The 12,584-nt window shown below is 44.5% G+C and overlaps 1 protein-coding gene across 1 annotated transcript; it reads left to right on the top strand.

The window, feature by feature from the left end:
* Positions 1-2,080: 2,080 nt before the first annotated feature.
* Positions 2,081-12,059, top strand: MED28 (mediator complex subunit 28). Its single transcript, XM_017540589.2, has 4 exons — positions 2,081-2,271; positions 6,363-6,429; positions 7,966-8,078; positions 9,955-12,059. Exons 1-4 carry the CDS (start codon positions 2,113-2,115, stop codon positions 10,150-10,152), a joined length of 537 nt encoding a protein of 178 aa, XP_017396078.1. The 5' UTR covers positions 2,081-2,112; the 3' UTR covers positions 10,153-12,059.
* Positions 12,060-12,584: the final 525 nt, after the last annotated feature.

Below are 12,584 nucleotides of genomic sequence, written 5' to 3'. Positions count from 1 at the left end.
ACAAGTTAATTTCAGATTACATAAAAGCTGTGAAGAAAATTAAACAGGGTCAAGTACCCAGGAGTGGGGATCTAAGTCAAAATGAGGCTGGGAAGATGACTTGATTTGAGCCTGATTGGCAAAGGGAAGCGCCCTGGCTCACTCCTCTACTGAGCTTCCTGTGGTTCCTTAAATATGCCAGGCAGGATCCTTCTTCAGGGATCCCTCGGTGCAGAAAGCACTCCTAAATTTTCATGCCAGTCACTACAGTCCAGGTCTCCTTGGAGGGGCCTTCTCCAATCACCTATCTCAAAGAACACCCCTCCATCACTAGCCATCCCCTTACTGGGTTTCATTTTTCTTCCCAGCTCTTCTCTCTCCACAATATTGCTATATATTTATGTATTTGTCTCTCTCCTTCCAGAGATTTGGGGTGATCGTTATAACCCCCAGATCATTAAATAGTGCCTGAGAAACAGAGGGCTCAGTTTAAGTGTGCTGGGTGATAACCAAAATCAGATATGATGAAAAAATGTTACTTGGCTTCTAAAGAGATAAATAAGTGAGCCGGGTGCGGTGGCTGACACCTGTAATTCCAGCACTTTGGGAAGCCAAGGCAAGCGGGATGCCTGAGCTCAGGAGTCCTAGACCACCCTGAGAAACGTGGCAAAACCCCATCTCTACTAAAATACAAAAAATTAGCTGAGAGCGGCGACCTTCGCCTGTAGTGCCAGCTACTCGGAAAGCTGAGGCAGGGGAATCACTTGAACCAGGGACGCGGAGGTTTGCAGTGAGCCTAGATCGCATCACTGCACTCCAGCCTGACGACAGAGCGGGACTCCGTCTCCAAAATAAAAGAAGAGATAAATAAGCATTTTTTTTTTTTTTTAGACAAGTTTCGCTCTTGTTGCCCAGGCTGCTGGAGCAATTATCCAGCCTCAGCCTCCCGAGTAGCTGGGATTACAGGCATGTGCCACCATGCCCGGCTAATTTCGTATGTTTTAGTAGAGACGGGGTTTCTCCATGTTGGTCAGGCTGGTCTCGAACTTCTGACCTCAGGTGATCCGCCCGCCTTGGCCTCCCAAAGTGCTGGGATTACAGCCGTGAGCCACCGCGCCTGACCTAAATAAGCAATTGTTTAAAAGCAGATTATTAAAGGGTTAACAGCCTGGTGCATTGTCTTATGTCTGTATTCCGAATACTTTTGGAAGCCGTGGCGGGAGAATCACTTGAGTTCAGGAGTTGGAGACCAAGCTGGACAAAACGGTGAAACCCCCGACTGTTCTAAAACTAAAAACTAAGTAAGTAACTAAATAAATAATAGCCTGGCGTGATAGCACGCACCTGTGGTGGTAGCTACATGGGTGGCTCAGGTGGGGGGATTGCTTGAGCCCGGGAGTTCGAGTCCTGGTCATGCCACTGCACTTCAGCCTGGGCGAGACAGAGCGAGACCCTGAGAAATAAGAAGAGAAAGAAAGGAAAAGATTAGCACAGTGACCGTCTCTTTGGTGTAACCATAAATATCTTAAGAGAACAGTGCCGGGCACATTGGGAATCTCAACAAAGTTGTTTCCGTTATCCAACTCCAACCAGAATTTAGGAAGAACTTTGCTGTCTTGTTCCCGCTATAACCAATGACTCAGCAAATATTTGTGGCGTGAGTGGGTGACCCTCTCCTTTTATCAACGGGTAAACAGCCCGCGGAAAGTAAAAGTGACTTAGCCAAAGTCTCCGCAGGCATTCGGGGCAGAGTCGGGACTAGCAGAGTAGTGTATATACCAGCATATATAGTATCCTGACTCTCGTGGTAAGGCTTGCTCTACTGTAGTTATTAATTCCCCTGGCCACACAACCAGGTCTAATCTGGCCAAAGTTTTCTATTCTTTTTTAATTTTATTATTTTTTCTTTTTCTTCTTTTCTGTTCTTAAGCTAAGAAAAAAGGAAGAGACACGGAAACTCTGTTTTGCAATAGACAAGAAGACCGAAGAATCAAAAGCCCTGCTTCCGGCGGCGCAGCAAAATCCTCCCGCAGCCCAGTCCTGTCACGTGACCACGCATGGCACGCCAGCCGCGTGACCTTTTGTGCCGAATTCCGCGCAGGCGCAGTGTACCTCTCTTCTGCTATTCCAGACATGGCGGCTCCGCTAGGGGGAATGTTTTCTGGGCAGCCACCTGGGCCTCCACAGCCCCCGCCGGGCCTCCCGGGCCAACCTTCACTTCTTCAGGCAGCTCCAGGCGCTCCTAGACCTTCCAACAGTACTTTGGTGGACGAATTGGAGTCATCTTTCGAGGTAATATAAGACATAGGAATCTTTGTTTCCAGCCTTCCCTTTTTCCTGAAACGTGAACCGCGCATGCTCATATCTCTCCAGGCATCTCAGCAGCTGATTTACAGATAGGAAAACCGAAGCTTAAAGAACTTAAGTCACTTCCTTTAGGCTTCCCAGTGGCCTGTATTCAATTCAGGTCGGCTGCCGGAGGCGCGTAAACTGGACGTTTCTGGAAATGTGGAGTGGGAAATTTGCCTAACCCCCAACTTTGGAACCCTTCCAGATTCCCAGCCGGCGTTGCCGTACCAGCCTGTCCTTGGTCCCATCCCTGAGCCCCGTTTCTTGCATTCCTACATGTTAATAAGGGGCTCAAGCCTTTTCGGAGCTTAAAGTTTCACTGCTGTGTCCTGTCTCTTTTCCACTGGACTTCACCCTTAAACGATCCTGAAGTAATGGGACTCTTAGAGCGGAAATTGACTTCAGTTACTAGGCATAGCTTGGTACTAGGGGCTGAGGAAAGAGGAATGTTGGTGGCTGGGGAGGGAGGGAGGCAAAGATGATCCAATCTCCGAGTTCTGCCCAAGGAGTTTACCTTTCAGCAAGGAAGGTGAACTGTGTATTGAGGGACGTTGGAGAGGTGAAAATAAATGGTTTGGTGATTTCCAGTGGTCTTTAAAGTGGAAGATGAGCTACTCGTGTGTAGTAATAAAGTAATATAACTTCAAATTGGAGCTAACTTTTCCACATTTTAAGTCCCAGTTTTGTGACTTTTATACTGTATCTAATAGCACAGTGGTACATGAATATAATTTATAAACGATATTAATCAGGCTGTATGTGCCACGGGCTGTACAAAGATTTAGAAATAAATGATTTAAAGGACAGAGAAATCTGCCCTATTTGGGAAGAGGAGGAGAAGGAGACACCTTTGAGGTCGTGCTAAGTGGTAAAGGAAGAGGATGGTGAGCTTTAGAGCAGAATCTAGCATTGTTCTTGAGGTGAGGTGGCTCTCAGTCATGGGCACTTGCAGAAAGACTGGCCCTGTACAAGTCTTAGCCAAAGTTGACTCCCAGCACCCTGCTGCTTAAAAACTTACAGTGGCTGCTTGTTGCTCTTGAGATAAGAGCAAGATGTTTAGTGTGGTCTCCCAGGCTTTGCATGTTGAGTTCTCTCCGTCATACTCATTTCCTCTTACTCCAGCCACACAGGACTTTCCCACATGTACCATTTGTTTTCTCTTTGGGCTTCCAGGCCCCTCCTCAGATCATCGCATCACTTCCTCAGTGGACCCTTCCCTGGCCTTCTTTTTAATACTTACCATTAAACCAGGCTCCATGAAGTCAGAGACTACCTGTTTTGTACCCACACTCTTCACATTTTGTATCCTGTAGTGCTAATACAGTGGTAGTAGATAGCAACTGCTAGATGAATATTTGTCAGACATTGAAGGAGCCTTTAGTGTGATTGCCTGTGCACAGAACTCCTTGGCTGATTCACGTATGCGTCTGTAGGTGCCCTTTAGAGAGAACTCCCTCTGGGACTTGATTATCCGTACAGAGAATACGGAGAAAACCAGTCTCTGCCTTCAGGAAGCTTGTGATAAACGGCAGGCAGTTGCCTTGCTGTAGGATCAGTGCTCTGTTAGAAGAAACCTAGGGTACTGTGGGAGCACATATGGGCATGTACATCAAAGAAGGCTTGCTAGAGAGCATGAAAGCCAAAGCAGCATTTTGATTTAGCCAGGTGAAGGGGAGAGGGAGAGGTGCTAGCTGGATTCTCTGCTGCTGGGTGATCACCTGTCTAGTCTTATCTCAAGATTCAGTTCAAAGGCCACATTTTCACTGGAATTTTTCCTGTTTCCTTCCTTGTGTTCTGTGTGAACCTCAATTTTCACAGCCTCCAGTGGCACATGGCAGCACCTGCTCACCTGCTTCTCATTCCTGTTGGGTTGCCACCTCTTGAGGTCTCTGTCTTTCTTGCTCATTCAAGCTGCTCAGATGCCACCTCTTGAGGTCTCTGTCTTGTTCATTCTAGCTGCTCAGTACATGCTCTTTGATGGAAGGAGTTTATAGGGCTCATGCACTCTTGATTTTGGAGGGAATGTTGGAGACCATTTAGTCCCATTTCCTCCATTTAATGGATAGAGAAACTGAGGCTCAATGAGGGGAACTAACTTGCTCAAAGTGAGCCATTGGGTTTGTAGAAATGAGGACTAGCACTTACTTTCCAGGCAAAGGCTCTGTTGTAGCCATGCTTTTAAAAAGCTGTTCTCTTCCTAGGCAGATCCTGTGGCTCACACCTGTAATCCCAGCACTTTGGGAGGCCAAGGTGGCTGGATCCCTTGAGGTCAGTTCAAGACTAGCCTGGCCAACATGGTGAAACCCCATCTCTAACTAAAAATACAAAAATTAGTGGGCTGTGGTGGCACACGCCTAAGGCTGAGGCAGGAGAATTGCTGAAACCTGGGAGGCAGAGGTTGCAGCGATCCAAGATCATGCCACTGCACTCTAGCCTGGGCAACAGAACAAGACTCCGTCTAAAAAAAAATAACAAAAAATCGAAACGGTTATTTTTTTTCTAGACTACCACACATTTTCTTCTCAGTACAGCTGTACAACTGTCTCTAAAGGCCTGTATATCTTTTTTTTTCCCTGAGACAGTCACCCAGGCCAGAGTGTAGTGGCATGATCTTGGCTCACTGCAGCCTCCACTTCCTGGGCTCGAGTGGTCCTCCTGCCTCAGCCTTCTAAGTGGCTGGGACTACAGGTGCGCACCACTATGTCTGGCTAATTTTTGTTTTAGTAGAGACAGGGTTTCACCATGTTGCCCATGCTGGTCTTGAACTCCTGGACTCAAGTGATCCACCATGTCTGGCCCCTAATTTTTTTCTTAAGGGGATGGAGGGGAGTAAAATTCTTGAGATCAGATTTCCTGCCACCCTGACTGGTGGGCCTTTTTGGCCAGTTTGTGGCTGGTTGGCCTCTTGATGGGATGTTTTCCAGTAGCCATAGGATTCACAAAAGACGTACAGCCTATCCACATCCCAAACCCAAGAGGAGTCAGCTTTCAGAGTAATCCCAAGAATGGGCAATCTGTTTTTCTGATTTACTTTTTCTGTAAATCAAGTGTGGGAGTTACAGGTAGGCAGAATTTTTGTTTCTCGAAGGGCCCTCACAGGTAGTTAATGCACTAACTTTGGGCTCAGATCTGCCTGCCTCACACCAAGTGTAGTTTCCTAATTGCTGACAGAGCTCTGCTTTCCTGCGTTTGAGGCTCCTTTCCAACCCCTGCTCCTCCACCTGCCATCCTGCTCTCTTTCTGTGCCTCCCCAATCTTCCTACCCACTTCCTGCAGTGGGCCTGGTATTTCCTTAGAGTTGCTTATGGACAGAACTCCTTGGTTGATTGGCATTTGCATCTGTATAGGTGCCCTTTAGAGAGAGCTCTCTCTGGGACTTTTGATTATATCCATGTGACACCAACCTTGTCCTCTTACGCCATCCAGTCAATCATTAATATGTGTTATTAAACACTTCCCTTGTGCCAAGGCAGTGTTCTTGGCATTAGGAGGACAGTGGTGAATAAGAGACAAAATTTTCACCTACTAATAGGGGACAGATAATAATGGATGAAAATAACAGGTATGATGTCAGTTAATTATGTGAAAAACAATAAAGCTGTGCTTGGGGTTGGAGCGTGAGCAGGAGAGTCACCATTTAGAAAGGGTAGACCAGCTGGTCTCTCTGAGGGGGAGAAGATTGACCTGAGTCCTGAATGGGTGGTCATATGAGTTGTATAAGCATCAGCAATAGGCCACAGTGGGGCTGGAAGGGTGTCTGGGCCTGGTGTGGAGTAAGATAAAGGGAAGGGGCATGGGGTAGCACAGAGACCAGATGTAATGCCGGCTCATTTGCCTAGTGCTTCCTTTGTGGGCCTAATTGGTAAACTCAGTTTACCAGGTGTTTCGGTTGGCATGATGTCTTACTGTCTCATGTGCAAACACAGATGCTGCCACCTCATCAAATGACTTCAGGAGAAGTTATTTCTTCCTCTGGAATGAGATTTTTGATGCGTGAACAACATTTTTTTCTTTCCTATGTTTTGATTACACAGGCTTGCTTTGCGTCTCTGGTGAGTCAGGACTATGTCAGTGGCACTGATCAGGAAGAAATTCGAACTGGTAAGCATTCCCTCTGTGTACACAAGGTTCTTGGCCTCAGCAGGATTTCCTAGTTGCTAATTTTATACTTCATGTGTTTCAGTCCTGCTTTTATCCTAAGAGAACAGTTCAGGGACTAAAATGTGTGCACATAATCTCTATTAGCTGCTGGTTCTTGGTTCACCTTTTTAGTTGACATCTTATATCACTGATAACGAACCATTTATAATGAGCTCTTCATATTGGTGCTAGGTAAAGAAGAGTAATAGTGTGTACTGCTTTTTAAAAAAAATTTTATTATTTTTGGAATGGGCCTTACAGAGAAAAGTCTCTTGTACGTTTTTTTATTCCCCAAGTTCTGTCTCTAGAGATAACCAGAGCTTCTGATTTCTTTGTACCATATTTTACATATTGTTTTTTTTTTTTGGTTTTTTTTTTGAGACGGAGTAGCACTCTGTCACCCAAGCTGGAGTGCAGTGGTGCAATCTCAGCTCACTGCAACCTCCAGCTCCTGGGTTTAAGCTGTTCTCTTGCCTCAGCCTCCTGGGTAGCTGGGACTACAGACGTGTGCAGCCACGCCCCGCTAATTTTTCATATTTAATAGAGATGGGGTTTCACCGTGTTAGCCAGAATGTTCTCAAATCTCCTGACCTCATGATCCGCCCACCTCGGCCTCCCAAAGTGCTGGGATTACAGGTGTGAGCCACTGTGCCCTTTCTTTTTTTAAGATACACTTTCACTCTGGTTGCCCAGGCCGGAGTGCAATGGTGTGATCTCAGCTCACTGCAGCCTCTGCCTAACGGGTTCAGGCGATTCTCCTGTCTCAGCCCCCCAAGTAGCTGGGACTACAGGCGTGCATCACAATGCTCAACTACTTTTGCATTTTTAGTAGAGACGTGGTTTCGCCATGTTGCCCAGCCTGGTCTGAAACTCCGGACCTTGGGTGATCCACCTGTCTCAGTCTCCCAAAATTCTGGGATTGCAGGCCTGAGCCACCACGCCCAGCTCTCACCCTTTAAGAAAGAAGTGCAGTGGCACGATCTCTGCTTACTGCAGCCTCTGCCTCCTAGGCTCAGGTAATCCTCCCACCTCAGCCTCCTGAGTAGCTGGGACCACAATGTAAGCCACCACATGTAGCTAATTTTTGCGTTTTTATTTTTCGTGGAGAGGAGATTTTGCTGTATTGCCCAGGCTGGTCTTGAACTCCTAGGCTCAAGCAATCTGCCTGCCTCAGCCTCCCAAAGTGCTGGGATTACAGGTGTGAGCCACTGCACTCGGCCTTTGCATAGTCTTTTTAAAGAAGATCTCATGGCTTTCATGCTATATTAAGGTCTCTCTCTTTTTCTTAACCTGAGAAAAGCATGAGTTATTTGCCGTTTAGTGTTGGTTAACACATGAGAAGTTGGGGGTTATTATTACCGCTGTGGCTAAGATTAAAATCTATGAGTCATCTATGAGAAGGCTCTGTTTTTACATTCTGATTATTCATTGATGAGGGAGATAAATGTATATAGTGTTTTTCTTATATTAATCTTTTTGGTCTTTTTTTTTTTAAAGGTGTTGATCAATGTATCCAGAAGTTTCTGGATATCGCGAGACAGACAGAGTGTTTTTTCTTACAAAAAAGATTGCAGTTATCTGTCCAGAAACCAGAGCAAGTTATCAAAGAGGTATGAACTCAGTTTTCATCTCAGCTTCTATAGGAGGAACTAAGTGGTGCCAGGATTCCTTTTATGCTTTAGATGAGATGTACTTGTTTCTCGCGAGTCTCAGTCAGGCTTTATAGGTCAGTGTGAAATGTGGCTAGTCATCAGTGTTTGGGACAACCTGAACAAGAAGTGAAGTCAATGAATGGGGTTCAAAAAGAGAGTGTCAGGTAGAACAGCTCTGATCTGATTTGTGTCATACATTGGCCATCAGGAAAGATTTTTCTTAAAAGATTCTGCCATGTGAAAAACGTTGAAAACCCATCATTTTGGACAAAAACTGAGATCTCTGTCCCCATGCCTTACCCATCGCCTTGCACATAGGAATCCAAGGAATCAAAAAGTAGTGTTCTGACCCAGGGTCCTTGAAACTGAGGATTTCATTGATCTCAGTTGCTCTAAGCTGGGGCATTTGGAAGTGTATTGGGGTTGCCACAATGACTTGGGAAGCTTTAATGGTATTGAATGGGTTGGGCCAGGACCTGCCCCATGCAGTGTGGAAGAGTGAAGAACCGTCTTGCCAAAAAAGCCAGTGATGCCCTCAGTGAGAAACACTGAATTGAGATTATTGGGGGCAGTTTTTGAAGTAACTAGTCCCAATTAATCAAAGTCACTTTCCATTCATGATACCAGGTGTTGGGGATAGATAGATATTCTCATAGTTTATCATGTCGGATCATTTCCTGATGTGAATACATGAATAACACTGCAGGTATGTCCAAGACTGGGTCTTTAGTAAACGATTTAATGCTGTTGTTCATAAAAAGCTCTTGAAAAATATAATTTTAACAGTTCATAATCTGAAGTGATAGAGTGCTGTGGATTTTTTGTACACAGTTGTTGACAGCTGTTTTAGGTTCTCAGCAGTAACCTTTGGAGAGAGGTACTGGGTGGCTGGAGACTAGGATGGGGCAGAGTCTGCGTGTTAGTCCGTTTTCACACTGCTGGTAAAGACATACCCGAGACTGGGCAGTTCACAAAAGAAAAAGGATTTAATGGACTCAACAGTTCCACGTGGCTGGGAAGGCCTTACAATCATGGCAGAAGGTTAAAGACTCATCTCATGTGGCGGCAGACAAAAGAAGAGGGCTTGTGCAGGGAAACGCCCATTTTTAAAACCATCAGATCTTTTGATACTTACTACCAGGAGAACAGCGTGAGAACAACCTGCCCACATGATTTAGTTGCCTCCTACCAGACTTCTCCCGTGACACATGGGAATTGTAGCAGTTACAATTTAGGATCAGATTGGGTGGGGACACAGCCAAACCATATCAGTCTGATTTTTTTTTGGCTGCCCTTTGGTACGTTTTGAATTTTGTAACTTGCATATTACTTTCTATAAGAAAAATAAACATAGGCGGGGCATGGTGACTCATATCTGTAATCCCAGCATTTCAGGAGGCCAAGGTGGGTGGATGACTTGAGGTCAAGAGTTTGAGATTAGCGTGACCAACATGGCAAAACCCCATCTCTACTAAATATACAAAAATTAGCCAGGCATGGTGGCATGTTCCTGTGATCCCAGCTACTCAGGAGGCTGAGGCAGGAGAATCACTTGAACCCTGGAGGTGGATGTTGCAGTGAGCCCAGATGGCACCACTGCACTTCAGCCTGGGTGACAGAGTGAGACTTCGTCAAAAAAAAAACCCAAAACAAAACAAAAACTTGGTTAGAATCTATCATTTGGGTTATTCAAACAGTGCAGCCAAGCAGAATAATGGACTTAATATGGTTTAATGGATAATTTTTGTTTTGAATTCTTAGCCTCTTAACTAACCAGAACCATGTATGTTTTCCCTGAGTTTGCTCTGACTTACTCTATCGCTTTTATCTGCAGGATGTCTCAGAACTAAGGAATGAATTACAGCGGAAAGACGCGCTAGTCCAGAAGCACTTGACAAAGCTGAGGCACTGGCAGCAGGTGCTGGAGGACATCAGTGTGCAGCACAAAAAGCCAGCCGACATCCCTCAGGGCTCCTTGGCCTACCTGGAGCAGGCATCTGCCAACATCCCTGCACCTCTGAAGCCAACCTGAGCAAAGGGCAAAGGCACTCGGACTGTGAGTGGGCTGGTGCGTGAGGTTGGCCACAAATTTTTTCCTGTGGACTTGAAATTTTGGAAGAATTCTTTGCCAGATAATGAGTTCATTTTAGTTTTATGCTCCCATTGAAAAATTTTCCACTATTTTTATAAGCTGTTACTTTCTTGAGTACATTAAGGGTCTGTAGCTTGGATAAATCAAGTAAATTTTTTTTTTGTCTTTAGCAAAGTTTTGACTGTGAGTGTGACGATACAGATTCTTTTTTATGGTGGTTTTGCTTGTTTTTAAATTTTTGTATGACTTTTCATTTTTTTTTTCATCTTTTTATGTGTGTTTCCTGTAGTTTGATCTAAAGGAAAAAAGCATAATAGCCTGAGAATTAGGAGAAGGGGATTTTAGCTGTAGGCCTTACGATAATTACCCCTCAGTGGTGAGTAGAAAAGTATGTAAATTTGCTCTGTTTTAAGACTTTGAACTACCTCAAGAAGAGGAATCTAACACAATATTTGTAATGTTTTCAGAGCTCTCAGAACGAGGATTTTTTTGTAAATAGGTCAGAAGAAGACTGAACTGTCTTGGGTTAGTGTAGTAATCTTACAGTAGGATCCTTAGGTTGATGCTGACCTCTGTTTGGGGTATGTTTGTATTTTATATGGTGTTTACTTTTTCTTCGATACGGAGGGATGTAGTGGGAACAGTGATACGCTTACATTTATTACATTTTGCAGTAATGAATCCATTTAATGGGGCAGACACTGTTTTCACTAGTCTGACAGTGGGGGTATAGGTGAGCTATGAGGGGCTAAAGCTTGCTGTGATTGTCTATTTCTGTTTTGAGTTTTCTTTGTATGTATCATTTTTGTTTTCTGTTTTGGGAGGGGAAACATTTTCCATTAAGGAAGGTTGTTGCCGGTGGATTTGACTCCGAGGGAGTAGAGTGTCATGGTGAGGGTGGAGGGGATGCAGGGTGATCATTGGCTACTGAGCCTCCACAAAGAGCATGTGGCGCCTCTGCCTTTGGAAGGATATTTTGCTCTCGTTAGTTTTGCAGGCAACCTTGGATTTGCTGTTGAGTTGCTGTTATGAAATGGAGACCAGCATTGTTTCTGCCTCTCGTTGGTTAGGTTTTCTGAGTTTTATAGTCTTTTATTAGATCGTATTAGATCACATCTCTTTACCCAGAACAAATGCTTCACTATCTTCTGACTGGCAGTACTCCTGTGGCTCTGTGCCTTGCGTCATTTTATTTTCTTCAGCCATGAAGGCCCCTTCCCACATGCACTGACATCCACTCGTGTGCCTGGTCCCTGAAGCCTCCCAGCACCTGTTCTGTTACATCCCCAAGGCATGGGACTTTGATCTCTTCTGCTGCCCTTGCTAGGTTCTCCCTGGTGGTTAGAGCTTTGTATCAGTCTCTCTGCCCCTCACAATTATAATTGTGGATTTTTACCTACTCTAATTCAATGATGCTAATGAGAATTAGACATTATTCCCCTTATATAGGGACCATATAGTCTTTATCTTTTTGTTGTGTGTATATATGGTATCTGGCAAATGGATCTGTGATTACCAGCCTGACACCAACAAATCCCCTCAGTTAGGATACATAGATTAAACAAAGCTCGAAAAGCTCATATGCTATGACCTCAAGGTTGTTAACCTGATCATCTCATGGTAATTAGAAACTCTGATTGGCAGCTTTATATTTCTTGATTAAAAACCTAAATAAACTGATTAGGTTTTAGGTATTCTTTCAAAGAGGTTCTTGATTAAAAGATTGAGAACTATCCTGTTTGGTGCTTAGTGAAAAGATTTTGAATTACTGTATGTAACAGTTATTGCCATTTCTTTATTAAATTCAGAAGCTTTTTTGCCAAATAAATAAAAATTTTCCAATCTTGTCTGTTTGTAAACATCTTGCTGAGTGAGGAATAACCCTCTAAGAAACCCTCTGAGCTGTTGACTTTTTCAGGGAGAAAATCACAAGCCGTCCTCTGAAGTTCCCCTCTCAACTACTGTAAATGCCCTTGACCAAGTCACTGCCCTGGTACCGGGGAGTGGAGTATTATGTCATGGAAGAAAGACTCCTCTCATTGTCCAGGGTTGGGTTCTGGTCTGGTGTGGTGCTTGACCTTAGGCCTGCCCATAGTCTTCAGGCTTTCAACTTCCAAACAAACATCTGTGCCATACACATTCTGTAAATGATCTCGCTGAATCTTCTAGAAGGCTTATAACAGAATCAATATTGTTGTTCCCATTTTCACAGATAGATAATAAATCTGTAAAATACAGATAAGACTAAGACCTATCCCCCAGGATTATTTTTGCAGACTGAAGGACATGTTGAATGGGAAGTCAGTAGCAAGGGTGCCAGAATGTGTAGCAAGTGCTCTTCGGGTGTTAGTGATTTCTGTGGTTCCAGAAAG

Source organism: Cebus imitator, unplaced genomic scaffold (genome assembly GCF_001604975.1).
Source record: "Cebus imitator isolate Cc_AM_T3 unplaced genomic scaffold, Cebus_imitator-1.0 Scaffold127, whole genome shotgun sequence".
Lineage (NCBI taxonomy): Eukaryota > Metazoa > Chordata > Mammalia > Primates > Cebidae > Cebus > Cebus imitator.
The sequence above is the reverse complement of the archived record's forward strand: the minus strand, read 5'-3'. Positions and strand labels throughout refer to the sequence as shown.

Bases quoted from the DNA above. Each gene is read 5' to 3' on its own strand.
- MED28 (XM_017540589.2), top strand. From the start codon at position 2,113: ATGGCGGCTCCGCTAGGGGGAATGTTTTCTGGGCAGCCACCTGGGCCT. The intron at 2,272-6,362 runs GTAATATAAGAC...TTGATTACACAG, and splicing joins AATTGGAGTCATCTTTCGAG to GCTTGCTTTGCGTCTCTGGT. The intron at 8,079-9,954 runs GTATGAACTCAG...TTTTATCTGCAG, and splicing joins CAGAGCAAGTTATCAAAGAG to GATGTCTCAGAACTAAGGAA.